Source organism: Chroicocephalus ridibundus, chromosome 6, assembly GCF_963924245.1.
Source record: "Chroicocephalus ridibundus chromosome 6, bChrRid1.1, whole genome shotgun sequence".
In the NCBI taxonomy this organism is placed as follows: domain Eukaryota; kingdom Metazoa; phylum Chordata; class Aves; order Charadriiformes; family Laridae; genus Chroicocephalus; species Chroicocephalus ridibundus.
The window spans coordinates 30348599-30375432 of NC_086289.1; the positions used below are offsets into that span (position 1 = coordinate 30348599).

The following is a 26834-nucleotide window of genomic DNA, read 5'->3' on the forward strand; positions in this document are numbered from 1 at the left end:
TCTGAAATACGATTTGCAGGAAAAGGGGGAGTGCGGGTTGATGCTAGTCCCATCATTAATAACATTCTTGCAGGGATTGTAGCAATGGGAGTAAAAACCCCAAAGCTTTTATATAATAATGAGCATGTGTCTGCACGTGAGCTGCTCCTTTAAGAAGCCTTGAGCTAGTGGGAGAAGGGGGATCCAGAGAAAAGGCAGCCCTACAGCTATAACAGAGGGCAGAGGTTAAATCTGTTGGCATTTTTATCGCAAGTATGGTCACTGCATACCCGCTCCCTGAAGGCTTCACTGAATTAGAGGTGTTTGCCATCGGCACTGCCCTGCTGGTAGAAGGTAAGCTCAGTGCGGAACCTCAGCAGCAATAACATTTTTGCCCCTATTATTCCTGGTGGGAGGGGGAAGGAAAACTGAAGCAAACGGCATTTGTGGTACGCTGACCCAGACGTATGGTGGTTACTGTGGCTACAAGACCAGTACTTCTGGTGAGTAAGTCAGGGTGAGCTGCAAGCCACTTGCAGTGAAGATCTGTTCCGTATATGTAGCTGCCCTATGGCAGGGAAGTACTTGCTACTTAGCTTTCTTATCAAGAATTTGGGATGTAAGACTTTGTTGTTGACTTTTAAAGGCAATTTTATCTTTGTCAGAGGAAGGACGTTGAAATGACTTATGATCTCTCAATAAAATTGGGCTGCTCGTTTTGTAGGCTGTGATGGCCGTCATATAATCAAAGATGATAGGTCCAAAATAGCCTGTTAACTTTTAGCATACATCCAGATTCCATTGGTAGCGCCGCAATTAATGGCTGCTGGGTAAAAGTAATACACAGAAATATACTTGCATGAGATCCAAAAGCTCTCACAGAGTTAAGAAGCAAAACTGAAGGTAGGAGACCGTATTCATTTAATTTAGCTTTTCTTAAGGTTTGAGACACTGCAATAAAACTAAGAATTTGTATCTACCTGGCAGCTAGTGAAGGAGAGGCTTGTAGTTAGGATTATTTTGGTGTCAGTCACTGGCATCTCTTCTGAGCTACATCCCGGTCAGGGCCTGGGATCCCATCTCCGCATAGTGCTGCTCAGCTGGGGATGCAGGTATCGTGCGGCCCAACAGCAGAGGAGAAGCTGTAAGCACCATCAGAATGATATAAATATTCATCAGCTCACCCCGCAATCGTGGAGCACTGGAGAAAGGAGGAGGCTTGCCCTCTCCTTGAAGGCTAGCTCAGCTGGAAAGCAGCATCATATCTGCCTGCAAATGAAAGCTGGAAGACCTGTGTCAGAAACACTTTCTTGGATGAAAGAGAGAGAGAAGAAAAAGCTTCTGCTACTGGCCCAGGGGCAAGCTGCTGCCTAAACAGGGCTAAACCTGGCCAACAGCCATTAAGCCATCTGCAGGGCCGGGCAGGTCCTGGCATGAATGTGCACTTCGTTACTGAGGGGTGAGACATCGCAGGAGGACAGGGACACTGCCAGGTGTTGGCAGAGCCTGACAGCGGGGTCCTGCTGGAAAAGGGATGGTTGTGGTACAACAGCCCTGCCGGCCCCCACCTTCCCACCTATCCACCTGTGCCTGGGGCTGTAGCCTGTGGGGACCTGCCATTGCTGAAGCCCAAGCAAAGTACCTGCTGGTAACCTTCCCTTAAAACTAAATGTGGTCTAACACATTTATGTTTTACTAAACACAAGTATTTTCTACAGGGTTTTAGGCAGAATGTGCCCAGCAGATCGGCAATAATACCTTATTGTCTGACTTAGAAGATCAAACTAAATAATCAAAGATTAATTCACTTTCTCAGAGACTCTGAGAGAAATGCAATGAAGACCTCCTTTTTTGCTGCAGCTTCTAAGTACAGTTTGCAAAAAAGTGCTGGGGAAGAGGAAAACCTTTTATTCACTTTATTAACTGGACATATTTGCTCTTCTAAAAATGGAAACTCAAAGCTATTTTTTTTTAATTTAGTAAATTCTCTATTTGTACACTCATGCTGGCCTTCAAGAAATTCTTTACTGTGAGGGTGGTGAGACACTGGCACAGGTTGCCCAGAGAAGCTGTGGATGCCCCATCCCTGGAAGTGTTCAAGACCAGGCTGGATGGGGCTTTGAGCAACCTGGTCTAGTGGGAGGTGTCCCTGTCCAGGGCAGGGGGGTTGAACTAGATGATCCAACCCAAACCATTCTGATTCTATGATTCAAGAAAGCAGAGTGGGGTGAAGCCTGGAGCTTCCAAAAACAGGGGAAAGATAGAAAAAAGTCGATACAGTAGTAACTCCTCAGCTCTACTCTAAATATGGCCACAACATACCTCTCCTAAAGGCTTGATTGCATTTGGGAGAGTTGGCAGCAGTTTTACCCTGTGGGTGGGAGGTGAGCTGGCAGGGAGGAAATAGGAACAGCAGATTTCAAATGGCTCCAAATACTTCTCCTGGAAATATTTTGTTATATGTTGTGTAATGAAAGACGCACATCAGCTGTTACTATGATTATGCCATCAGCCATTAATGCAATTAAGGTAGAAGCAGGATTTCTGACTAGACAAAATCATCCATCTTATGTAACTGCAGAATTAAGACAATAAGCATAAGTAACTACACTACTTTACAGAATTAGGGGATATGGATTTTTTTCTGTGCTACATCATTTCTGTTTCCAAGAAGAACACAAAGAAAAAGACATACTGCTTCTCATCTAACTGAGACTTAGAGGTGGGATATTGAGTCAGAGCCTCACCAGAGCTAGAATAATTCAGGTCATCTTGAAAAGGACATTAAAGGACAAAACTTGAGTTTAAACCAGTGAAGAATGGGTTTCAGGGTGGCACAGCCCTGTGCTGCGTGAATAGCTGGGGTTGCTTAGATGCTCCCCTTTGAAAACCAACATTAACTTATTTTTTTAAATCTATGAGTGACTGCTTTTTATAATTAGATTATTCCTTTCCATGTATAGTCCATTGACGAAGGACAGTAATAAGATTGAGCCGGTGTGATTCAAGCACTGTCTAGGTTAACCTTAGACAGGAGCCCAAAGGGAGGCAGGCTGACTGAAACACTGCTGAGGGATTTCTATGCTTAGACACAAAAGAATGTTACAATTGATATTAAACACAACCCATTTCTGTACCAAAGACAGGCCTGGAGACAGGTCCAACAGCAGCATGTGCTGACTGTCAGCCACTCTGAAGCTGCCTCCTCTCAATCTCCCTCTCTCTGACCCACATTTCCCTGGATGGAGCCTGGCAATCAGGTTTCTCTATTCAAAACAAAAGGTAGAATTACAAATAAGATTAAACCATTTCTGCTCCGCATGACTGGCCTTATCCCTGATATAGTCTGGGGCATTGGCTTCAGCTGTCACCCATGACTTCTCTCCTGAAAGTTTTTGTAACTTGGGTGCAGACTGTGACCACGTCAGATATATTCCCTGTGCATGTTTCGTCAGTAATTATTGTTCTCTCATTAAAAAAACACAGCAGTATCACTGTAGATATTTTCCATTTCCAGTTGAATCACCCCAAACAATTCTGTATTTCAGCCCTGCTTGGTTTCTGTCTGAATGGCTTGACAATTATTTCTTTCCGAAAAATCAAAGAAATCCGAACACCCAGCAATCTGCTGGTTCTCAGCATTGCACTAGCCGACTGCGGGATCTGCATCAACGCATTCATCGCTGCCTTTTCCAGCTTCCTAAGGTATATCTTCTTTTTCCTAAAAGATGTTCAGAAGAACCACATGAAAACCAGCCGCTTACATTCTAAGAGGTCAAATTAATTAAATGACTCTCTTTCTAGCACACCACCTAACCAACCTTCTCATTCTCTCAATCTGAAACAGCAAACTGAAACTCTATATAGTTCTACCAGGCAAGTAAAAAAGCAGACTTTACTGCGTATAATCACTGACAGATTATAAGACTGACTATAGAAGACATTTAACTGGACAGCTTTACCAGTGGTTATAGTAAAAGCTACTTGAATATCAAAATAGTAGTATGTTTTCATTTGACTAAACCTCTAGATTGACCCCAAATTTATCTGCAAGTCTTTCGCTATGTACCTTTCCATTAAAGCACTTACTTGAGGAGTTTGTGAAAAATGGAAATGCAGATCCGTTAGCACGGAGTTCACATCAGTTATGACACATTTGATTTTCCATGTTTTCACACTTGTCAGTCATTTAATTGGAACAGAGGACAGAAACAATATCGAGCATTTCAGCGCATAATTACAACAAACAAATCACAAGCAAACCATACTCAAAAAAAAAGCCAACTACCACATGAATAATTCCACCTAAGTAGCCTAATTTTAAACCCTGGAAATACCTTTAATAGAGAACAAAAATACATTTCAAGCCAGAATGTGACTATTTTATCCTCTGTTAGTGGATATAAAAAAATACTTGCAAATTAGCAAGTCAATAATAAGCTCCAATGAGGCCTTATTCAACACTATTTTACCTCCTCTATAGCCCACTTTTGTTTCAGACACTTAAGTCTCGCTGAAGTCAATAAAGATGCCTTAACTGAACTGAAGCTGAAAAGCTAAAGTCAATACATCAAAATGAGCTTAGTTTTAGTAATTGCAGGACATTTTCCTTTAAATGGGAGCAGAAGTTTCCCAGCCTCCCAAGAAGTCAGCTATCTGCCGTTCAAAGGGACTTGCAGGGGTAGTCTCCTAAGGAATTAAACTTGTGTTCTGTAAATACATAAGAAAGGAGATTGCTGAAGATTTCCACCTCACAGCCAGCTTTATGAGCGTAAGAGTCAGGTTAGATGAATACAGAGAGAAAAAAAGCCACGGCTCCTTGCTATGGGTCACCAGGACATTGAAGGCACATGTCAGCAGATGTCTGCTACATCAGATCATCTCATGGTTCTTTTCATTCTATGCCTGCAAAGAATTGGTCTTGCAAAGACCAAGGTCTTGCTGAGACTAAGGCCTCGGTCTTGTTATCAGGAGTATTTTTGTTTGTTGAAAGCTTTTGTACTCTGTTACACAGTGAACACTGATTTTCCAAAAGGTTATTACACATTTTTTACTTTCACATGTTGACAAATTAGCTGGTCCCAGTGGGTGCAAATTTTGAAGATACGAATAATTGGATGAAATATAGATTTCAAATAAAAAAAAACAACTTTCCATCACATAAATGCAGGTTATATTTTCTTCTCCATATTAAGAGTAAAAATAGCTGTTGTACTGTATCAGACACCACAGCAAGATAAATACTAGGAAATACCTAAAGGCAACCACAGCTTTCTCAATGTTTCTCAGACGTAGAAAGCATGTGCACAGGCTATCATTTTGCCTTCTACATTAATGCAATTTCCAAACATATCTTCACTTCTTTCTATCATTTTCTTAACATATTTCTTTTTTGTTGACAGATACTGGCCCTATGGCTCTGATGGCTGTCAAATTCATGGATTCCAGGGCTTCTGGACAGCACTAGCCAGCATAAGTTCCAGTGCTGCGGTCGCTTGGGACCGGTATCATCACTACTGTACAAGTAAGGGCTAAAATTTACCTAGAAACCTTTCCCAGATCCTGCGATAAAGCAGCTTGTTTAGATTTCAGAGAATCAAAGCAAACACATATTTATTATCTGCATATCTCATATGTAAGCTTATTTATCTTACACACTAGAGACAGAGCAAATATAAACAATCTCTCCAAAGGACCTGCTCCCATACAGGGGGCACTAACCAACCACCTTCAGGAGGTATTTCCTCTTCCAGATCACATCCAAGGCCTGACCCTCTTGCCATGCTTTCACCTTCTCCATAAGTAAACTTCAGTGTCCCTAACAAAATCCAGCTCCTCATGTTAAAGAAAAATCTATACACCTTGGGCTTCCATCCAACACCCTGCTGTGTACCAAACAGATCTCCATGCCCATGCAGAGTTTACTAATTACAGATAAATTTCGTGTAGCTAGAGAGCTGTCTCTGCAGGTACGGCAGCTGGAACAGAGCCCACAGCAAAGCACTTCTGCAGACGCAGGATCAGGCAGACAGAGCTCAGCAGCTGCGCTGTGTGACACACAGGCACTTTGGAGCACAAGAGACATTCGCAGGGTTTGTGCTATGTTCCAGGCCCCCTCATGAAGACTGGAACTCGGTACATTTGTACCCAAGCAAGAAACAAATTATCTGGAAGTTTCAATAAAAGCAGCAGAGCTATTTTTAAGCTGAAAAGAGGAGTAATATGGTCTTTTTCATCTCTTACTGAGGCCACTTTTTGTTTTTTCTTGCAATTCAGTTTTTAACTATCTCACACCTTAGCTGGATTTAATGGAAATCTAATATTAGACAGGGAGATCAACCGAGGAAAAAAAAATTTCCTCTTTTGTGGACTTATGAAAGCATATTTTTGATTTAGGTGAGAAAGAGAGATTGACAGGATTGTCAAATTTATGGATTTATAGAGACAGAGACACTCTGTCTTTTATCACAGAACTACTCCCCAAACTTTGGTGGTACTAGATTTGTGCATTTATGTAACATGAGTAGAAATTTCTGCTGAATTAGGGTGCTGAGTTGGATTTGGTGTCTGTGGAGACTGCTAGGATGTGTGCTGAGCCTCCAGGTGCGCTCCAGCCACCGCCGCAGATGAGAGAACAGGGGAATAACTGTATTCTCTTAGCACAGAAGTCAGGACGCACAGCAAGGGGCATTACCATCTGCTGTAAAACAAACTAGCAGCCTTGTGAGCACTGGAACGAGCAAAACCTGCTTTCTTGTGAATAGGGCACACAGGGATGATATTTGCTTTTGTCTTTCGTGGATATTTTCGTGGGGCCTAATCTCCCCCCAAACACCAACTTTCATAGTAAATACAGCAATTTAGTATCTGTCAGTCCCATTTCCCTCTCCAGTTTACTTCTAAGTAGCTAACGTTTTTAAAAGTTATTAGGAATGAACTCAGTGAGGAACGCAGGGCGTACAATCTCATGGCCCTCACTAGGAAAAGGGAAAGAGACATGATATGAAATACAAACTTGCTCTGAAAGGACATTTTAGCACTCCGTAATGCTAGGAATGCCCTAATCTGCACTGTTTAGCCATTTTGGCAGTTGTGTTGCAGCTCCGCCACCTGGGAGAAATGGATGAGGTCTTCCCATGCAGATCTGTAGCTTTTGTGTTTCCTGCTAAAGCCAGGCCCTTTCCAGAAAACTAAGGAGTCCAGAGCACCCCACGTGACTGCACCATTCCCAAAAAAATTGTGTTCCTTTGGCAATGTTGACAGATAAACGCAGCACTCCTTTTCTTGTGCTAAAGCACAGGTTGCTCAGACCACTTCACAAAATATTTTCTAAATGAAAGTGTAAAGTTGGCTGGGGAAGAAACCGCTGAGCTGCAGTGCTTCAATCCCCTCCACCATTAGCATCCACACAGCCTTTCAGGCACAGCCTCTGTATGATTAAAGCAGCAAGTGGTAAAACACACCCAGAACCCACAGCAAACATGTTCAATCTGATGATCCGGTTGAGGGTGGAAAGGTTGCTAACGTTTTGTTCTTCAACTTTTGTCAAGAATTCAGCTCAGGCAAGGAAATGTTGGAGTTTTTTTTCATGTCCAGACAAAGGCCCCAAACAATGCAGGCTGTAAGCTAAATCCATTCCAACACCCTTTGGACACTGAAATGCGTTTGGAGCTAGAAGAGTAGCATCTGTATTTTACAAGAGAGACAGCCTGAAAATAAGCATGTCTGTGGAAAGACCTTTTACTCTGCAACATTGACTTTAATGCTTTCTTGTCATGCACATCTCCAGTCAAGAGCATACCACATTAAGAGCAAAGGCAGAGAGACCCTAAGGGCACGAGCTTCTTTACTTTGCTCAAATTGTTACTTACTGACAGCCAAACATTGCTGCTATTACTGAACATTTTGAACAACAAAACAAAAGCAAAAACCCAGAAGGTTTTAAAAGCTCATGCTCTGGGTCTACTCCAGTAAAACCAGGCACTTCTAGTTTCATCCTTCACATGCTGACTGCCAGGAAGATTAAGTCGTATTTCATAGATCTGATATATCAAGCCTACAGGCTATACTGTGTTCTCAATCCATACATTAAACTGCTGTTGACACTGGTGCGAGTTGCATGCCTGTACAGAAAGTACAAAATACCTTTGCCTAAAAACCAAAGCGAACAACCCTTTATCTTCAGAGAGCAGCTCAGCTGAAAGAGACCTAGGTGTCCTGGTGGACAACAGGATGACCATGAGCCAGCAATGTACCCTTGTGGCCAAAAAAGCCAATGGCATCCTGGGGTGCATCAAGAAGAGTGTGGCCAGCAGGTCGAGGGAGGTCATCCTCCCTCTCTACTCTGCCTTGGTGAGGCCGCACCTGGAGTACTGTGCCCAGTTCTGGGCTCCCCGGTTCAAGAAGGACAGGGAACTGCTGGAGAGGGTGCAGCAAAGGGCTACCAAGATGATTAGGGGACTCAAACACCTCTCTTATGAAGAAAGACTGAGGGATTTGGGTCTCTTCAATCTGGAAAAAAGACAGCTGAAGGGGGATCTTATCAACACTTATAAATACTTAAAGGGTGGGTGTCAGGAGGATGGGGCCAGGCTCTTTTCAGTGGTGCCCAGCGACAGGACAAGAGGTAATGGGCACAAACTTGAGCATAGGAAGTTCCACCTAAACATGAGGGGGAACCTCTTTACTTTGAGGGTGGCAGAGCCCTGGCACAGGCTGCCCAGAGAGGTGGTGGAGTCTCCAACTCTGGAGACATTCAAAACCTGCCTGGATGTGTTGCTGTGTAACCTGCTCTAGGTGACCCTGCTCTGGCAGGGGGGTTGGACTAGATGATCTCCAGAGGTCCCTTCCAACCCTATGATTCTATGATTCTATGATTCATTCCCCGGGAACTGGTACTCCTTCCAGACTCAGTTGCATCATCCCCAATATTTTTGTTATGTCCTAACAGTTTCCGAGAAAGTGTTTGTTGTGGCATTCCTCAGCTTGACATTTGATTACCCACTATCCATATTTCCAAGGAAGAAGGAACTGATGAGAATGTGAGAGATTGCTATGATAATGAGAAAAAATGGGACTTTTCAGGCATTCTGGATGCTAATAACACAAATATGTTCACCAATATCCTGAAAATTAACCAAGTTTTTAAATTTGGAAGTCTTTGCAACCCTCAGTGACAAAGTACTAGCCTTTAAAGCATATTGATAACTAGACATGTCATGCATGAGAAAACAGGTTGCTATTGATTGGCACATGGATGAAAACGGTATGACCACCACATGTGAGAGAGAAGCAAGAGTTTAAAGAGATTTTACTCTTCCTCCTCTTTCTTTCTTCCTCCCAGGCAACCATGCTGAGCAACTCTCTTTTCATCCCCTAATGTGGTTTTGGGGCCTATGAGGTGCTACTTTCCCAGCAAGGAGGAGACAACTACAGAAATCTGTAGTCTAAAAGTATGCAATAAGAGGAGAAAAGGCATGAGAGTCTGAAAGGTTTGAATGTCAATGACTAGCAAGATAGGAAGATTATTGTATTTCAAAATTTGATCATTAGGGGGAAAAGGCGAAAAAAAGACGCAGTTTAATCTTAGTGCCTGACAGTGAAGGAGGAAAGGGCAAACTCTGAGGAAGCTGTCTATCAATAGCCAAGCATTCAGGACAGAGGATGACATTTTATGTCAAGGCAGACATTGTTAGTTCTCCCTCCCTGGCCATAGAAATGAGGAAACCATCCTGAATTATGTTCCTAACCTAGCAAGGGAGGAAAGAAGTAGCAGCCTAGGAGGTCTCACTGGAGCTGGGATCAGGCAGGCAGAGGGCAGCCAGTGGACAGCCCAGGGGCTCAGCAATCTGAAAGCAGGCAGCCACCTACTGCAGAGATGTCTGTGCTGAAGGCATTTCAATGTAACACATGGTTCATTTTGGCAAGAGGGTAGCACGCTGCCATCAGCAGGTTATCGAGAGGGGAAGGATTCTGGTCAATTTTTTCCTTTCATAACCATGGCATACAGATATAATTTTAAAAGAAAAGAAACATATCTAGAAGATTTTACACTTGCATTTCAGAATTAGGGGGAAATGGAAAGTCTGAAGTGATTTATGTCAGCACTTTTCTCATTATTATGAGAGAAAAGATGGAACAAAATCATCAGGGATTTCGCAGCAGCATTCAATTTCAAGAAGTAGAATTGCAGCGAGTTTTATCTAATCCTTAACATTCAAGGAAATCTAGGTTGTTATATCAGTATTCAAAGATTAGCAAACTACCATTTGCTCCAATTGCAGCTGTCCGCTCTGTCAAATTAGGAGCATGTCCTTACCTTCTCTCACAGTTACTGCAGCCACCCTGCCACACTTCCTTGCACCTGCATCAGTTTTCCCAGACAAAATGCCAGTGTTTGTACAGATCTTGCATTTTCACTGAAGCAGGAGGTAATCGCCAAGACAGCTTTATGATCATGGAGAACCGTAGCAAAAAATTAATGGAGTAAAAAAATCCCTTTATTAGGTTATTTTAAAGAGCTTTTTCTAATGATATGGACAAAATAAGCTATTACACAGTGCAGCTTTCTTATTCCTACAAAAAAATGACTACTCATGAGCACCAGTGACTCAGTGCTTTTTGCACTGCAGATGAAGTAGGTACCAACACCTCTTTTACTTACGCCTTGATACATATTTTCCCTTATAAGACTTTCAGATATTTTTGTCTGTGTCAAACTTTGCCAGTTTTAAGTGATGTATGCCATGAAGTCTGGTACAAGCCATGTTTATTGTTCTGGAACGTATCAGCTATTATAACTTAACCATTTGCAAGAATGAGGAAACATTTTCCCTCCATCCTAGAAAATCCTCTTGACCTTTTGTTTGAGAAATTCCTTATGAACACCAGCCTGAAATCTAGTTGAAAGGTAGCCACTGTGTCAGAGATGTATTTTTCGCTGTCTGTGAAAATGATCTAAATGTTTGACCGATTTATAAATCTTCAAAAAATCTAAATCCATAAATGTCCCCAAAGACTAAAGATGGAGAAATAGTTTATGATTATGTCACTAAAAACTGGCCAGCATAATCAAAAGGATTGTTCCATGCTCTATCTAGAACTTCTTAAAATTTAAGCTTTTGATATCACGATTTTAGTAATCTTTAAATGATGGGGGGGGTTTTGTTTTTAAGAGTGACCTCTTTTGGTTCCAAAGTGATTACAGAAGCCATTTAAAATCGCCTATATTAATATTTCACTGTATGGAAAAGAGGTGCTTCTGTCTTGTTTTTCAGGGTGAGAAAGCCAGAGCATAAGAGTGATTGGACTTATAGGACCAAATTGCCAGCGCTGGGCTATAATTAGCAATTATATCCTTAAGCATATGCTGAACTCCATACACACACATTTAACTGAATTAGGACATACATGGCTATTATATTAAATTTTATCAGGCCAAAAAAGATATTTAAGGTAAAGGAATGGCCTGCTCTACAGAAAAACAACTGAATTGCTCTCTTGCTGTTGGACCTCTCAGAGAAGGGCATTTTTGCCATGCAAACGAAGCATGATTCTTTCACTATTCTTGTACTGAAAGTATTTTTTCTGGCTAAAACTAAAATAATATCAAGTTTCTTTAATTTTACATTCATACATTTTTAGCTACTTACGATGTTTCCTGGAGGGTCAACAGGCAGCTGATTTCACTAGGACTATTTCACCATTACTCTCATTTTGCAAAAGGCCAAATCCAGAAGGAAATAATTAGTTTTGTAAGTTCTCATTCTCTCCTTTTCTAGTGTCCAAAATGGGACTCCTTAAATGTGAGAAGAGAGAACATATGAACTCAGCCCCAGAGATGAGCTTTCCAAATGCAGGTTGTCGAGACACGCCTGGTGCCAGACTCCATTATCGCATGGTCCTTTTATTCTACTTCTAATAAGAAAATGAGTTTTCCTAACACCCATGGAAAAGGAAATAAAATAAACTTTTTCTTATAGTTTTTCATAGAAGAGGCACAAACGTTAAAGCAAAAGGATTGGGAAAATAAAGGGAAAAAAAAAAAAAGCAAGCTAATGGAAATTGAGAGACCTTCCCAGCTGCAGCAGGGGGGAACCGAGGCAGGGCACTGCCAGCCAAAGGCACAGGGAGTTTTCCCCTAGAGAGTCCTATAGGCTGGACTTTTCCTGTTAAAAATTTAAACATAGAAATCTTCATTAAAGCCATTCTTCATAGAAAATATTTAAAAGCCATTTAGTGGGAAGCCTCACAACTTGTTGCCTGCATGCACCCCAGCTGGTAGCACATGGGGATGGAGGAAAGACATGGCACCAAAAGACTGGGCGCCCTGAAAGACCCCAGAGATGGTGGGAGCCAGTGGAGCAAGAGCTTCCCCTGCTTCTCTGTGCAAGGCGACAGCAGGAAAGGTGAGACTTCCAACAACCCTTTGCCAAAAGCATGCAGGCAGCTGGATCAGCTGCCTCCTGTCGGTGCAGGCACCCACAGGCTGCCTTCAGCATGCCACCAGCACTGTCCCAGCAGCTGAGGGCACGTTTTGTCAATGCAAGGATCTTTTCCTTGCATGCAAAGACCCATAAGGTGCCAGTGTGTGTCTAGGATGCAGTGACTCTAGAGTGCCTCAGTCATGGCCCATCGCATTTTGAGACCTTCAAGATATTGCAGTAGTCCATGAAGTGGAAGGATGGGGGTGGAAAGAGAGCAAAGTTTCTGCCACAAGCTACCATGAGAAATAATTGGTATTAACTATCTTACAGGACTTGCTGAGGCACCGAAAAAAAAAAAAAAAAGAAAAGAAAAAGAAACCCCAAGATTTAGTTTGTTTTTTCAGAATATCGGGAGGGCTTACCACTTACAAAATTGTATTCCCAAAGCAATAAAGCTACTTTTGGCATGAGCTTGGTTTAAAAGAAACAAAATTCAGAGCCAGGTTTCAGTGCAGCTGATTTTACTAATGTTTACTAATGCTTTTAAGGAATTGCTAGAATATGTAAAACACAAAACAAACCTGACAGCTTGTGTAATAAGCTTCGTCCAGATTGAATTTCAAGTTACAGTTGTGTAAAGCCAAGCTACAAGAACCACTATGTAGAACACAAATGGAAGTGGAAACCTTGGATGAGTAACAACTCTAACATGCTTATTTGAGCATATACCTAAATAGGATTCAGTTCTGAAAGATCCAACTTAGGCTACAATGCTTCTTTGGACTGGGAGGTTAAGAATAATTACAAGTTACTAGAAAGTTGGACTCGTATTTCTAGTCCCCTGAATCAGAAACTATTCCTTTATTTTCATCTATGTCATTCTAGAGTCATGTTATATCAGTACTACAAAGAAATATTTGAGCCTTTGCAGATAAAGTGTATCTTCTATGTAGGAATCATAGAAAAGACAGATATTAGTCATTATTAATCATTCTTCATTAGTAATTATTAAAAAATAATGTTTTCAATTACTAAAAAATCAATACATTTTTTCGTAACCACCATATTAAAATGTGGAGTAGGTAATTCTTTATTTTTTCCTTGCCATTTAAATTGCAATATGTACACCTGTGTTTTCCCATAACTAATTTTTGAACACATGTACCAAACAATTTTTCCAAGTTGATTTTTAATGCAATTCAAATTCTAATTCTTTTCCCTGAAGAACCTCTGGAAGATAAGAAAAAAGACAGAGGTAGAATCAGAGTTCCTGTAAAAGGGCAATTTCATTAACACACCTACTTTATTATCCGTCTTTAAAATAAACAGGGACAGCACAACACAAAATAGCTACTGTAGAGTTTGCAGTCCTTCCCGGGGCTGCTGCCTTATAGGGATCTCCAGCCTGTGCGGACCCCACATGCTCTCCACCCACCAGTCAGCCACCTCTGGTCCCATGGCAGAACCTCGACTCCAGTCCTTCACCTCTCTGAGAAAGGTCAGAATTGGCCTGAATCCTCCTGGCCTGCTGTCATGATGCTGCTGTTATGGGCAGATGAAAAAATTGCTTCCCAACCTCAGTGAAAATTACAACATTACTTCTCCCTAACGGCAGATTTGATTAGAAAGGAGTAGTGGGCAAAGTCACTGTGCTCCTCACTGGTGCAGCTGGCGCCATGGGCTATTCAGCATGGGCATGATGATGGAGGTTAGCCTCGATAACAAAATTATACAGGCCTTTTACATGCAAGCAGCAAGGCTAACACAATGATGTCCTACAGCAGTGGGGAAGCCTGCCTGCCTTCTCCATGGAGAAATACTTCCCATGTCTTCTGAAGTTTCCAATCTTTCATTTCATTTATTAACCTATTCCAATGGTATTTTACGGAACTGGATGAGATAGGCACAAGTGATAATTTTTATTATAAAATTAGAAAAAAATTACTAATGCTGAGCGTCACATTTCCTGTTCCAGGCTAAGCAATGACCTTAAGGGCAGAATAATTGGACCAGCAGTATTTTCAGAACAAGATCTGTTGTCAGGTTGTATATATATATTCCCATAGATATTGATGAGCAGTGATTTTAAACCAGGGTATATTTAATATCCACATGTGCCCTGCACTCCCAGCAGGGCAAAAGGGAGTAGGCAGGGGCTGGGTGGTGCCCGCATAGCCACATTTCTGATCTGGCCCACACCCTGCAGCTAGGCTCTAGTTCTTCAGACACTATTTACTGCCTCACCCTGTGCCGCCTTCTCTCTGCCTCATCTGAGCCTCTAAACACATTCCCAAAACCCAAGAATATGATGTTTGTAAGAGCAGATGTATCTCCAATGTGGTACAAGGCTGAGCAGCAATGCAGCACTTGTGTAAGTAAAGCACACGAAAGGAAAGTACAATTTGCGGTTTCCTAAAGACTAAAAGCTTCCTTCAAATTTTACACAAGGTTGATTCCTCTAGACTCAAGTCAGATGCAGGCTACAAAGCACAGACAACTGCTTGTTTCTGCCTGAGGCCCAGAGGCCGGGGCACTCAGCTTTGGCCCCACAGAGCCCAACAGCTTTGCCCACCAGTTTCGTTCTGGGCACAGAGATCCGCTTTTCTCTTCCCACAGGGAGCAAGCTGCAGTGGAGCACGGCCATCTCCATGATGGTGTTCGCCTGGCTGTTTGCTGCCTTTTGGTCCGTGATGCCCTTGCTGGGGTGGGGGGAATATGACTACGAACCCCTCCGAACCTGCTGCACCCTAGACTACAGCAAAGGGGACAGGTGAGGGCTGGGGCCAGCTTGCACGGAAGAAGGGGGGGAGGCCGCCGTCCCCTGGGGTGGCCTCGGCAGCACACCAAAACCCCCATCTGTCTCCATCATTGTTGCTGGGGCACGAGCCGGGGTATGTGGGAACAGCTAAGGTCAGCTTCCTCTGGGGTGGAGGCTGACGCTCAGGTTTCTGCGACTCCCTTATTCCTTGGTCGTCTATAAGCTGCATCTTTTCTGAGTTTAGGACTTGACACTTTTATTCTGAATGGTTTTGGTTTTATACAGTCCAGCACTAATGTCTGAGTAGGGATGCTTGTGTTTAGAAACAAAACATCTGTTGTGATTTTCTGCAATACCGTCCATCCCACACAACTTAACTGGCCTTTGGCAAATGCTGCACCTAAAGCATGTTGACAAAACTGGTTTTGGCAATTTTAAAAATACAAGTTAATGAATATTTACAGTAAGTTTACAGAGATGCCCTAGAGAGGAATTAACAACGTCTTTTTTTTTTTTTTTCCCTTCCTCACCCTTTCCAGAAACTATATCACGTTTCTTTTTGCTCTGTCCATTTTCAATTTCATGATCCCGGGCTTCATCATGCTGACGGCCTATCAGTCCATACACCAGAAGTTCAAGAAAAGTGGGCACTATAAGGTAAGAAAGCTTCCTTAGCCCCTGTAACTGTCTTGCCAAAATAGGGCTGCATCCAATAGAGACAAAGTCCTCAAAAAGCCATTTTCTTTCATAGAGGCTTTGGCTCAGCTCCTTCTGTGCTAACTCCCCATTGTTACTTGAGTAAATAAACTTAGAAAGTTCACGGAAAGCCCATCCTTAGAGATGTCGAGATTTGACCAGCCAGCCACATCTGCCCTGAACTAGCGCTGTAAACACAGGGTTTGGACTAGTGACCCTGAGGATACCCCTCCACCACCACTGGTCCAACTCTAGTCACAAAACAAACACGCAGCATGCAGAATATTTGCTAATAGCATATCAATATTTCTCCAGAGAACCTTTGTTGAGGAAGGATCATTATTTCCTGCTTTGCTACAGGCTCTTAGCTTATCACTGAGGAAGTCAGCCAGAACTGCAGCACTGCAAGAAAACATGCAGGCACCCCGTAGCGGGAGAAGGGCCTTCCTAAACATGCAGTGTTTCCACTTGGCTGAGGAAATTCAGAAATCTTTATGAGCTGGAAACAAAGGAACAGCTCTGGCGTGGCAGGTTTATGGGAATGTAATGTGGTGATTATATGAGTTGTTTCCTTAGGTGCAGGCTATACAGTCTGGGGCACTACGCGTGGCTGGCAGGCACAGCCCAACCCCTGCACTCAGTAAAGACAGTCACTTCTCAAGGGGGATGTTATACCAGCAAAGAGACAGTCAGGCAGACTGGCTTGTAGCTGTCTGGAATATATATATATGTGCCCTCTACATATTTCTTGAACAAATCTCAGCGTTTGTTATTGTCTATTACCTTTTTTTTCAGTGAGTTTATGCAATAGCATGTGATTTCTTTCTTAGGATATTCTCTAGCTATGCAGACTAGTTAAGGATGAAATTATCACTTCCCTATCATTAATATTTACGAGATACTTGGGAACAGCTGGCCATGAACACCATAGACAAGGCCCTAGCATGAAGGACACAGGAATCCTACTACCACAACGCAGATGCCACTGCAGCCGTTTGTTGCACTGCCATGGTAATGGCATCACACAGTTTATTTGTCTGCAAGAGTCTCTAAGAAGGCACATCCTGCTGGCTGATCATCTCCTGCTACTGAACACAAACCACAGTCTCACAGGATCTGGCCCATCTGCTTGTTGCAGTGAGTGGTTGTGAAACACAAAGGAATTTATTGCTCTTGTTTTTCAGTTTAATACTGGTTTACCATTGAAGACACTGGTCATTTGCTGGGGTCCCTATTGCCTTTTATGCTTCTACGCAGCAGTTGAAAATGTGATGTTCATTTCACCAAAATACCGCATGGTACGTCTATGCTGCCGTAATCAAACGGCAGGGAATTCAAACAATTATATTCTCCTTACTCTCCTCTCTCCATTCCTATGGAACAATGCCAATTTACTCACAATTGGGTTTACTTGTTATAACATATATATAACATATAAACAAAATGTTTTGAGGAAACAATATACTTGTTATAACATACATAACAAGTAGATCATTTCCTCAAAGCATTCTGTTCATCTGCCACTTTTAAGGCAAACCAGCTAAGCACTGTGATATAAAAGGCATTGTATTACTGCTTTGATCAAGCAACAGTTTAGGAAGCCAGGGGGTGTTTTTCTTCATCAGTCAGTTAGGGGTCTGTAGCCTGTACTGCTTCATGGTTTGTAGCAGACTTTTGTATCCTTCCCACAGTCAAGTACCAGCTAAAAATGTTCAGTTTTGAAGAGACTATTTGTCTCATTCATTTTTCTAATACTTCCTGCTCCTCAGGGAACCTGCAATTGATCACTCTTAAGGTCATGCTGCCTCCTTTTTTCCCTTTTATCTATGAGTCTTGGCTCCAAGACTGCCTCTGGAACTCAGTAATACCACATCAAACCTTTCAACTTTTATTCAGTCTCTGAAAAATCAGCCTAGTTTCAGGTCAGCAAATGCAGTACTGTACTTAGGTATTCAGTATCCCACATAAAATGTGTTAGGAATATTAGCCCACTTATCTACCAAAAGGTGTCCCACAGCCACCATTCACTCCTCCTAAGTGTATTCACTCTCAACTGAAATATCCCAGTTTCAGGCAATGCTGATCTAAATAAATTCTTTCTCCTGGAGACTATAATTTCCTCAGCAAGGGCCTCCCACTGACCAAATTGCTTTTACCTCTCGTCTCTCTGGAGGTAGCAAGCTACTGCCATCGGAGACAGGCATTTGTTCAGTAAAGGGAAACTGAGCCTCTGCTGAAATCAGCCCATTGGCTCCTTGATGCATTTTTCTGTTCATAAAATTGTGTCTCACAACAGATTCCCGCCGTTATTGCCAAGACTGTGCCAACTGTGGACGCCTTTGTATATGCCCTGGGGAATGAGAACTACAGAGGAGGAATATGGCAGTTCCTCACAGGACAGAAGATTGAGAAAGCAGAGGTCGATAACAAAGCTAAATAACCCACTAAGGCATTAAGCCAATTTAATGCAGGTACATCACTGAAAGCAAAATGGTAGAGGAAACTGTGTGCGTTCTCTGATATGTACGTACAGAGGTGGTTCCACATTGGAAAGGCCGTGCATTGGCTACAAGCAATGAAGAACTGAAAGAAAGCCTTCCAGATAACTGTCCAAACCATCACGAGCTGCTTGTCAAACAAGCTGCCTTAAACCTGTGTTGATTGTCATCAGTCTCATTTTATATGTCACTGCAAATAAACTATGTGCTGGAAAGCATTTTTTTTTTCCTGATACACTAACATAAAAGCTCAGCAAATTAACTGAAGTAGGGTATTCGTTTATCCAGTGAGGCCTCCTCAAATCAATCTGTGCAGTTTGTCCATATGGTAACGTCTGGATTACTGAAAGATTAAAGGAGTATCCAGTATTACACCACATGTCTGTATAAATAGCTTGTTCGTCTGCACAACGCATTTTCAATGCGCCCAAAATGGGAGTTTCCAAATTTCAATGATGAATCCACCATCCTAATTCCATAAAAACACTTCAGTGGGCGTTTTACCCCAATAAGGAATATTAGCTTGGCTCCTATTCAAATGAATTAGTGTGTGACATTCAGCTTTCTCACATACTAAACTGAATGAGATTTTGCAGCTGCTGCTTACCAAGACAATCAACAAGCTTATAGTCCATCACAAAAACATTCATCTTTTTATTGAAAACTTAGCAAAAACTAAAGGGAGGTATGGGTCAGATTCTGTTCTGAAAATGTCGTAAGAATAAAAATTAACTTCACATCTGCCATTCAATTCCCCTATGCTCTATATGAGTGAAAACAATCACTGAATTGGTTGTGATTAAAGAGTCTAAGCAAATAAAAAGCCACTTATTTAACAGTTATCAGAATTTGTAAACTATTAAAAATGTCCACTTTAAACATTTGTATTTGCTCACATCGCCTACAGGATGAAAAATAGCTAGTTGATGTTGCCTGTTACTGCAAGATGGGTCATTTGCAAAAAAAATATGTGCATAACACACAGAATACAAAAGATTGTGCATATGAAAAGCCAAACCTAATTGATTCATACAGGGATCATATGATTCATTTCAACACATTGACAGCAAAAGAGCTTTTGAAGCTAACCAAAGAAAAAGCTGATCCATCCCTGTGGTGCTTCCCAACATATTAGAAGGGAAAACAGTTGTGTATAGGTTATAAAAGGCTAAGGAAAAATGGTTTCATATGGGTTATAAAAGGGTAGGTGGTGCAATCCTGGAAGCTAAACAATCAGTGGGTAGAAGGGACATTTTTCCTCCTGGCTAGAGATAGGAAATAAATGTCATTTTGTTGCAAGTTAACCAGAAGGATCCCACTCAGAGATGTGCTTTGGGACTCGTGAGGCTCAATCTAGTCACAAACTACCTGACAGAGCAGTGAATAATGCCGTGACAAAATTATTCAGAATAATCACATCTAAAGCTGACAGCTAAGACTTACATCTTTGGTACACATAGTATTAACTGAGCAGATGACAAAATGTTTGCACTGATAAGTGCCAAATAATGTGTATGGGCACAAAATTACCTTTAAGTATATATCTACAGTGACAGGCTCTGAATCTGTAATTATCTCTTTCTCAGGAAAGAGTCCTGGGCAGGTCTTGAAATCATCAGTTCACTTGTCAGCAGGGTCATACTGACAAATCCCAGCAGAATGCTAAAAAACACTAAAAAAGGAATAGGAAACAAAAGAGAACACATGGTCACACCACTTGAAAAGCCACTGTGCACAGACTTATTGAATAGGGCGCATAGTTTGGATCATTCCAGCTCACAGAGGATATAGATAAGCTGGAAAAGGACCACAGGGATGATCAAACATAAGGAGAAGCTTGAACACGGCAGGGATGAAGCGAAGGAGAATGATGGCTCAGAAGAGGTAGGTGGTGAGAAGACCAGAGGCAGCCTCACTGAACCAGGGGTTCAGGGACTGAGAAGATGGAATGACCATTTGCTGCTTCCAAAAGCACAAGAACAATGGGGCACACAGTAAAATTAAATTTAGCTGTGTATTTTCTGAAATTTGTAGTTTGAGGAGTTCTTCATGTTTGCCTACACAAACACATTATGGCTTACATAACAATACTGTAATAATGTAATAAATAACAGCTTAAGACATTTGGTTAGGATCTGAGTCTCCTTTGCCTTAAAGGAAACGTACCTCAGTTAGTAACTCATCTCAGGCTTTGGCTCTTAGTCCATTTTCAGATTGATTTTTGACTTGCTTTTACTGTTAACCTTTTGTCATCGTAGTAGAAAGCAGCAGAGCTGTTTCTTCATTCTGTTGGACAGCTACAAATTTTAATATGCCTCTGTTTAGGTTTGTGTATTCTTTTTCATAATTGATTACTGAAAGCTAGTTATGGGTAAAGCTGAGTATTATTAGTTAGCGAGCGTAAAGTTGCTTAGTGGCCTCTGTCCTGAGCAGCAACCATAGTTGTCCTCTACAGCCACACTGAAGAAATACAAGGTAACAAAGACCTAGGGATGGTGCAAAACTTACAGACATGTAACTTACAGCATGTCCCAGAACACGGGACATGCTCAGTTTACAGCATGTAGTGCTGTAAACTGAGACCACAGCCAAGGCAGTACAGTACCTTACAGTGACACAAGAACAGGCTGTTCCACCCAAGAGGAGCCTCCCACAGCTATCCAGGGTGAGACCTCACTTCAGATGGTTCCCTGTGCCATAGCGTGTTGCACTGAGTAGGTTTGAGCTCCCATTGTTCACATTTGCTCAGAAATCCCACTGGGTTTCACTCTGCACCTCCAAACTTAAGGATGTATGTAAAACTTGAATAATTTCTCCTGTCATTCATACCTTAAACAAGTGCTTCTCAACCAGTCAGGCCCATAACAGTCCTAACCTAGCAGCTCATTCATACAAGAAGTTACAAAGGCTCTCGACTGAATGGAGAGGCACACAAAGCATTTCAACAGACTGGGTGGATTAAACACCTCAGTTCTGGTCCATAATGCCTCAGCTGCTGACTTCCTACCAAAGAGTAGAGGAAATGAGGTTGCTCTTGGCTCATTTATTGGATCATGGATAATCTCATGCTCTCTGGAAAAAAAAAAAAAAAATAAAAAAAGTGAAGCAAACCAAAAAGAGACTGAAATAAACATAAAAGTTTCCAGGAACTGGTCACCAAGGAAAAAATCCTCTTCTAACTATAACTAATTCATCCACATTTAGAACTGGCTGATGACTACTAACAAGCATATGAACAAGTGTGCCGTGTTTCTTTCAGAAAAATGTCTGAAAGCAAACTGCAGTGCAACAAGATGCCCAACACATGCTTCCAGTTAATTACACAGTTTATCCTTAGCACAGTTGGCCTTCACCCCTACAGCGCTGGCCCAGTGCCCTCTGGGACTGCTGGTTGTCCAGAACTTCCCAATGAATATCTGCTACCATCCTGATAAAGCCTGTCACTACAAGGTCCTTGTAGTAGGTTGGGCTAAGGCATACAAAATCTCATCATGTTTTCACACTCTGGAGAATCCCAGATAGCTAAAACAGGATTTATATTACCCTAACCAAAGTACAGCCCAGGGGGTTATACAGGGGATACAAAACACTCCCATACAGATAGTATCACACTTACTATAAAAAAAAAAAAAAACCACACAAAACAAAAAACCCACACACACCAAAAAAACAAAACACACCACCAACAAAACACAACAACAACAAACCCAAAAGAACAAAACAGGAGAGAAGTGTAACCTTCTCTCAGGTTAAGCTGGAACAGCCAGGCTACACATCAGTGATCAATACCTGTCCTGTCACTAAGGATGAGAGTGTCTACAACCTACCCACTTTTAAAAATAATTAGATGGCACTTCAGGCTACTTCAGATTAGCTATTGCAGCCCTTTGTTGGGAAGGATTTGGACAATTATTCATGATCAATATAGAAGAGGAAAGTGTGCCTCTCCGTAGGGTTCAATTACTTGATTCAGTATCCAACCACTCTTAACACACAGTGATCTGCAGTATTATGCCCAATATTACCAAAACACCCTACTATCCCTCTTACTGGCAGTCTAATTCTACTCATTTGTGTCAGAGTGAAAATTTTGACATGTTGATGAAGGGCAGACTTCTGAAGAAGAAATAGAAGGCAATTTGTCCTCCTTATCCCTAGGCACAAACAGGGTAATTTCTTCAGGTCTTCTTTCAGCAGACGGAAATGCCTCACACCTTAAATAGCATCCCTTGCAGTCCTATTTTCAAGGCTATTAAACACCCACAACTCCAAATGAAGTTACTGTGTCCTCAATAACACTGCAAATCACGGTCTTGCTGACTCAGCTTTCCTGCACTGCCCACACATACAAAAACCCTACAGTTCAATAAAAGGGAGTTGAGTTTTTCTGCAGTGCACATTCTTCATGTGCTCCATACACTTTCTGATGTATTTTTCCTAGCACCTCTTGTATATCTGATTGGGGCATTACAAACCGTTTCAGGAACAGGGTCGGGGGAAGAATTTGTATGGTTCCTAATCTGTCACCACACTACATTGAATTGCGTTACTGTAAAACAGTGAAGTGAGTTGGTTTTGTCACCACAGGGAAAAAAGGATTGCCAGATTCCTAAATATAGGCCAAAATGCTAATTATTTGTTTGGTTCAACACATTGGGATACAGGGACTAGAAGTGTAATGTAAAATCCTTATAATATCTTAAGGGTTCCATCCAACCTAGATGATTCTATGATGATGGCAAGTGTTAGTCACAAGTACTTATCCTTCCTGTTATGTCTCACTTAAATTTCTGTTTTGTGTTTCACCTGTGAGGATGGCTAAGTGGACACTCACACCTTAGACTATGATATTGAGCGTTTGCATTTGGGGGTTATGACGCAAAACCATTTGGTACCATCTGCCTTGTATACATATAAAAGGATTACAATCAATGGTCTGTATGAGCTACCCTAGACAGGCTAACACAGTAAATACTCAGTGTTATGAAAACAGGCATTCCACTTTCTGCAGAGAAGGGAAGATGGACCTGTTGCATTAAGGTTATGTAAAATAATAAGAATTTTTAAGTGGTGAACAGACATGGTGACACATCTATTTCAGGTGTTGTTTGGAAATCATGTAAGGTGATCTCTTGTGTATCATTAAAAGGACAAAAGGATCCAATAATAACAGCAATGGAAAGCACAAAAATTCTAAGAACATCTCAATGAGATGCAAGTTTGAATCATTATGAATACAATTAAAATTGCACATGCAAGACTTCAGAATTCTATTTTTAACACTTTAAGACCCTTGGATTTCCACAGCCAGGATTTTTTCCTGTGTAACCCACATATGAAATTTTTCAAAGCAGGTTTTGTTCAGAACACAACATCAGAACATAGAACTATCAGAAGAGAGCTGTAGCTGAGTGAAGGCGCTGTGCCAGGACAGAGATGCACACTGGTTAGAGACGACTCCCCTCAAAAATGCCAGAGAGATGAGGCAAAGGGAGCTGAAGTGAGTTGCTGCCTCCTTTGAGACCCTGGCCCACACAGATTGTCAATACAACTAAGAATTGTACTGAATCATGATTTCATGTTGAGAAATATTTCAAATGCAGATTCATTTACCTGCTTAAAAGGAATCTAACTTTAGTTAACCTAAGTTTTAAATTAATGTAACACTGTTTAGAAATATGCTTCAGAGAACAATACTTAATTCAGTAGGTCTCTAATGGTAGAAAATATGTTTCCTTTTAATAACAATTTGTTCTTGGGAATCTGAAAAATAATTGTGTAGTTATAAAGCAAGGTCTAATAACCTAATACAGTACTACCATAAGTTTTAAAACCAATTGTTTCATGTAGAAGCAATTAGAAGGTAGTACAAGAATGTGACCAGAGGGAGACAAATATTTGTGGCCTACAAACACATATACCTTATTTTTTAAGAAAGGACTGAAATGGTGAAAGCAATAGTTCACTTACATATGAAAAGCAGAAAAGAAAATTATATAATTGGAAGCAGAGAGCAAACTTTCAAATTCTATCAGCAAGAATGCTAAGTTTTTAACATGCTTTAGATCTTGACAGTGAAAACAAACTGCATTTTGGCAGACAACAGTTGGAGGCTCTAACTGCTGGAGACGTCACTGTTTGAACTTTCTTGATGAACACTGAGATAACAGATTTTTTCCCCTCATGGCGTGCAGTGATTTGCATCCGCTGCCCCAAGATTTGTTTCACTGAACTACACAGGAGGTTCTATAGCAGCATTCTTGATTTCTCTCTCCATAAGCTTATCTATCATTTGAATACAGGCAGTTTTTGCAAGTAAATTATATCAAACTAGATGAGAGATCATTGTGCTGAAAAGCAGCTGTACAAGCAGAAGCTGAAGGATGCTATTAACTACAGATGGGGCAGGAAAAATGCCATTAAACAAATCAAGGGAAGACAAAACCAATGCTTTGATGGTAATATTTGTCAGTTCTTTCCCTACTGAACCAGAGTCAGTTCAAACCTCAAAGCCAACTGGAGCTCCACAGTTATGCTTCTGGCCCAGCAACCACTGAGTGGCAGCATGTCCTAGATACTACACCAAATGGCACCTCTGATATATAGATCAAATGTTGTATTTCCCAGAGGGCTCTGCCTTTCCTTCACTAGGAAGGTTTCAACTTTCTTGAAATAGCTAAGAAATATCTTAATGGAGACATGACAGTGGACTCATTTATGGAGTTAGCCCTTTATCTACAAAGGGGCTACATATTGAGATACTTGGCACAGACGTGCAACATCTGGCTCCTGATGGATAGTCCCCAAGCCTAAGTTTGGTACATAAGCTCTCCCCCAGAAGTGGGATCCACACAAAAGGTAAGGAAAGCCATCTTAAACAGACTATAAATCTGAAAAGGTTTTTTTTTGTTTCATATCCTGCCTGCTTGGCCTCTGGCATCACATTGAGCCACTTCCCTGGAGCCTGTTTTCAGCAAGGATTCAAAACCTGGGACTAGGCAACTTGAAGTCTGTCTTGTCATATAAGGAACAAGAAGTCACTGTCATGGCCGAAAGAGATGCTTTTATGGAATAGCACTCATCTGGGAGTGGAGGGGTTCAAATCCATTTGTTCTTAACCTGATGGCAGTCAAACACACATCTTCTCTCATCCAGAAGAGCCACCAGGCTGTTGCAAAACTCTCCTATTTCCCTACTGACACCTTCTCTACTTCCCCTTTGCAGAAAAAAAATACAAGGTTTAGCCAACTGAAGGGGTAGAAAATGAGAACAAACAATTTGGGATTGATTTAACTTAACTAGAAGGGAAGAAATCTGGATCATGATGTTTGCTTCCAGGACAAAAATGGAAAGGCTCATGTGTTGCTAATGAACATTTGAATTTCTCCAAGATACTTGTGAGAATGAGTAAAATACGACAAATTACGCCTCCTATGGAATTAGCACATAACATATTATATGGACTAAAAACTACACCACTGACAGATTGTAAAATACAGTTGGTAGGCAGCTACCACTGAACAAGAACGTTGTTAAGCCAGAGAGACTTTTTCTTGATCCAAGTTTTTTTGCTTCTCTATGCTATAGTCACATATTTAGGTGACATAAAAATTTGTGGAATAGTAAACTAAGAGATAGATGGGTTATCATTACAGGATTACCTGAGCCACCAGGGTAAATGGTTGTACCCTGACAAAATGTATTTTGGTAGGACCAAGTGTTTGAGATACAAGAATGGCAGTCACTTATATTTACATGATGGAAGACTCTGCTTTGAAAAACAGAGCTCAGGAAAGGATTTAAGGGTCATTATAGATAATCGCCTCAATATAAGCTGTCTGGGCAATGCTGTAGCAAAAAGGACTAATGAGATTCTTGAATACAGGGAGGGAAGAAAAAAAAAAATAGTATGAAGCAGAAATAATGAAGGATTCCAGCATCTCTGGGCAGCACTGCCAAGACCCCTACTAGGTTACTGAATCCTGTCCTGGTGTCTGCATTTTAAAGAGGATTTGAAGACGTTGGACAGAGTTCAAGTGAGTGTCACAAATGAATTCTCTGGCTTTAACAAAACAGCCCAAGCCTTCTGACATGACAGGTAAGGAGCTCAACATATTCAGCTCACTGAAGAGAAAGCATAGACGTACCTTCATCACACTATGTAGGTAATTGCACTTGGGGAAGATATACGTGAGGAGCTTTCCAATCTGGATGACAAGGATCCAATGAATAAAAGTTGAAGCTAAATTCAACCTTGAAATAAGGGAAAAACTTCCCAGCAGTAATGAAAGACAGGAACAGCTTATCAGGGCAACTAGTGAAACCACCATCACTTGCAGCCTTTTAGACAGAGACAGATAGCTCTGAAGATACACTTTTAGCCTAGTTTCAGACTAGATGATTATGGTTGTCCTTCCTAGCTCTTCAAGCTATGCACCCTTAGTTCCCCTATGCATACCTTTATTTAGTGAAACAGGA

At 41.4% G+C, this 26834-nt stretch overlaps 1 protein-coding gene across 1 annotated transcript; it reads left to right on the plus strand.

Annotated features, from left to right (window-relative positions):
• Positions 1-254: 254 nt before the first annotated feature.
• RGR (retinal G protein coupled receptor) lies at positions 255-18298 on the plus strand. The gene is made up of 7 exons (XM_063339566.1): positions 255-333; positions 3528-3684; positions 5382-5503; positions 15021-15174; positions 15702-15819; positions 17043-17156; positions 18155-18298. Exons 1-7 carry the CDS (start codon positions 255-257, stop codon positions 18296-18298), a joined length of 888 nt encoding a protein of 295 aa, XP_063195636.1.
• Positions 18299-26834: the final 8536 nt, after the last annotated feature.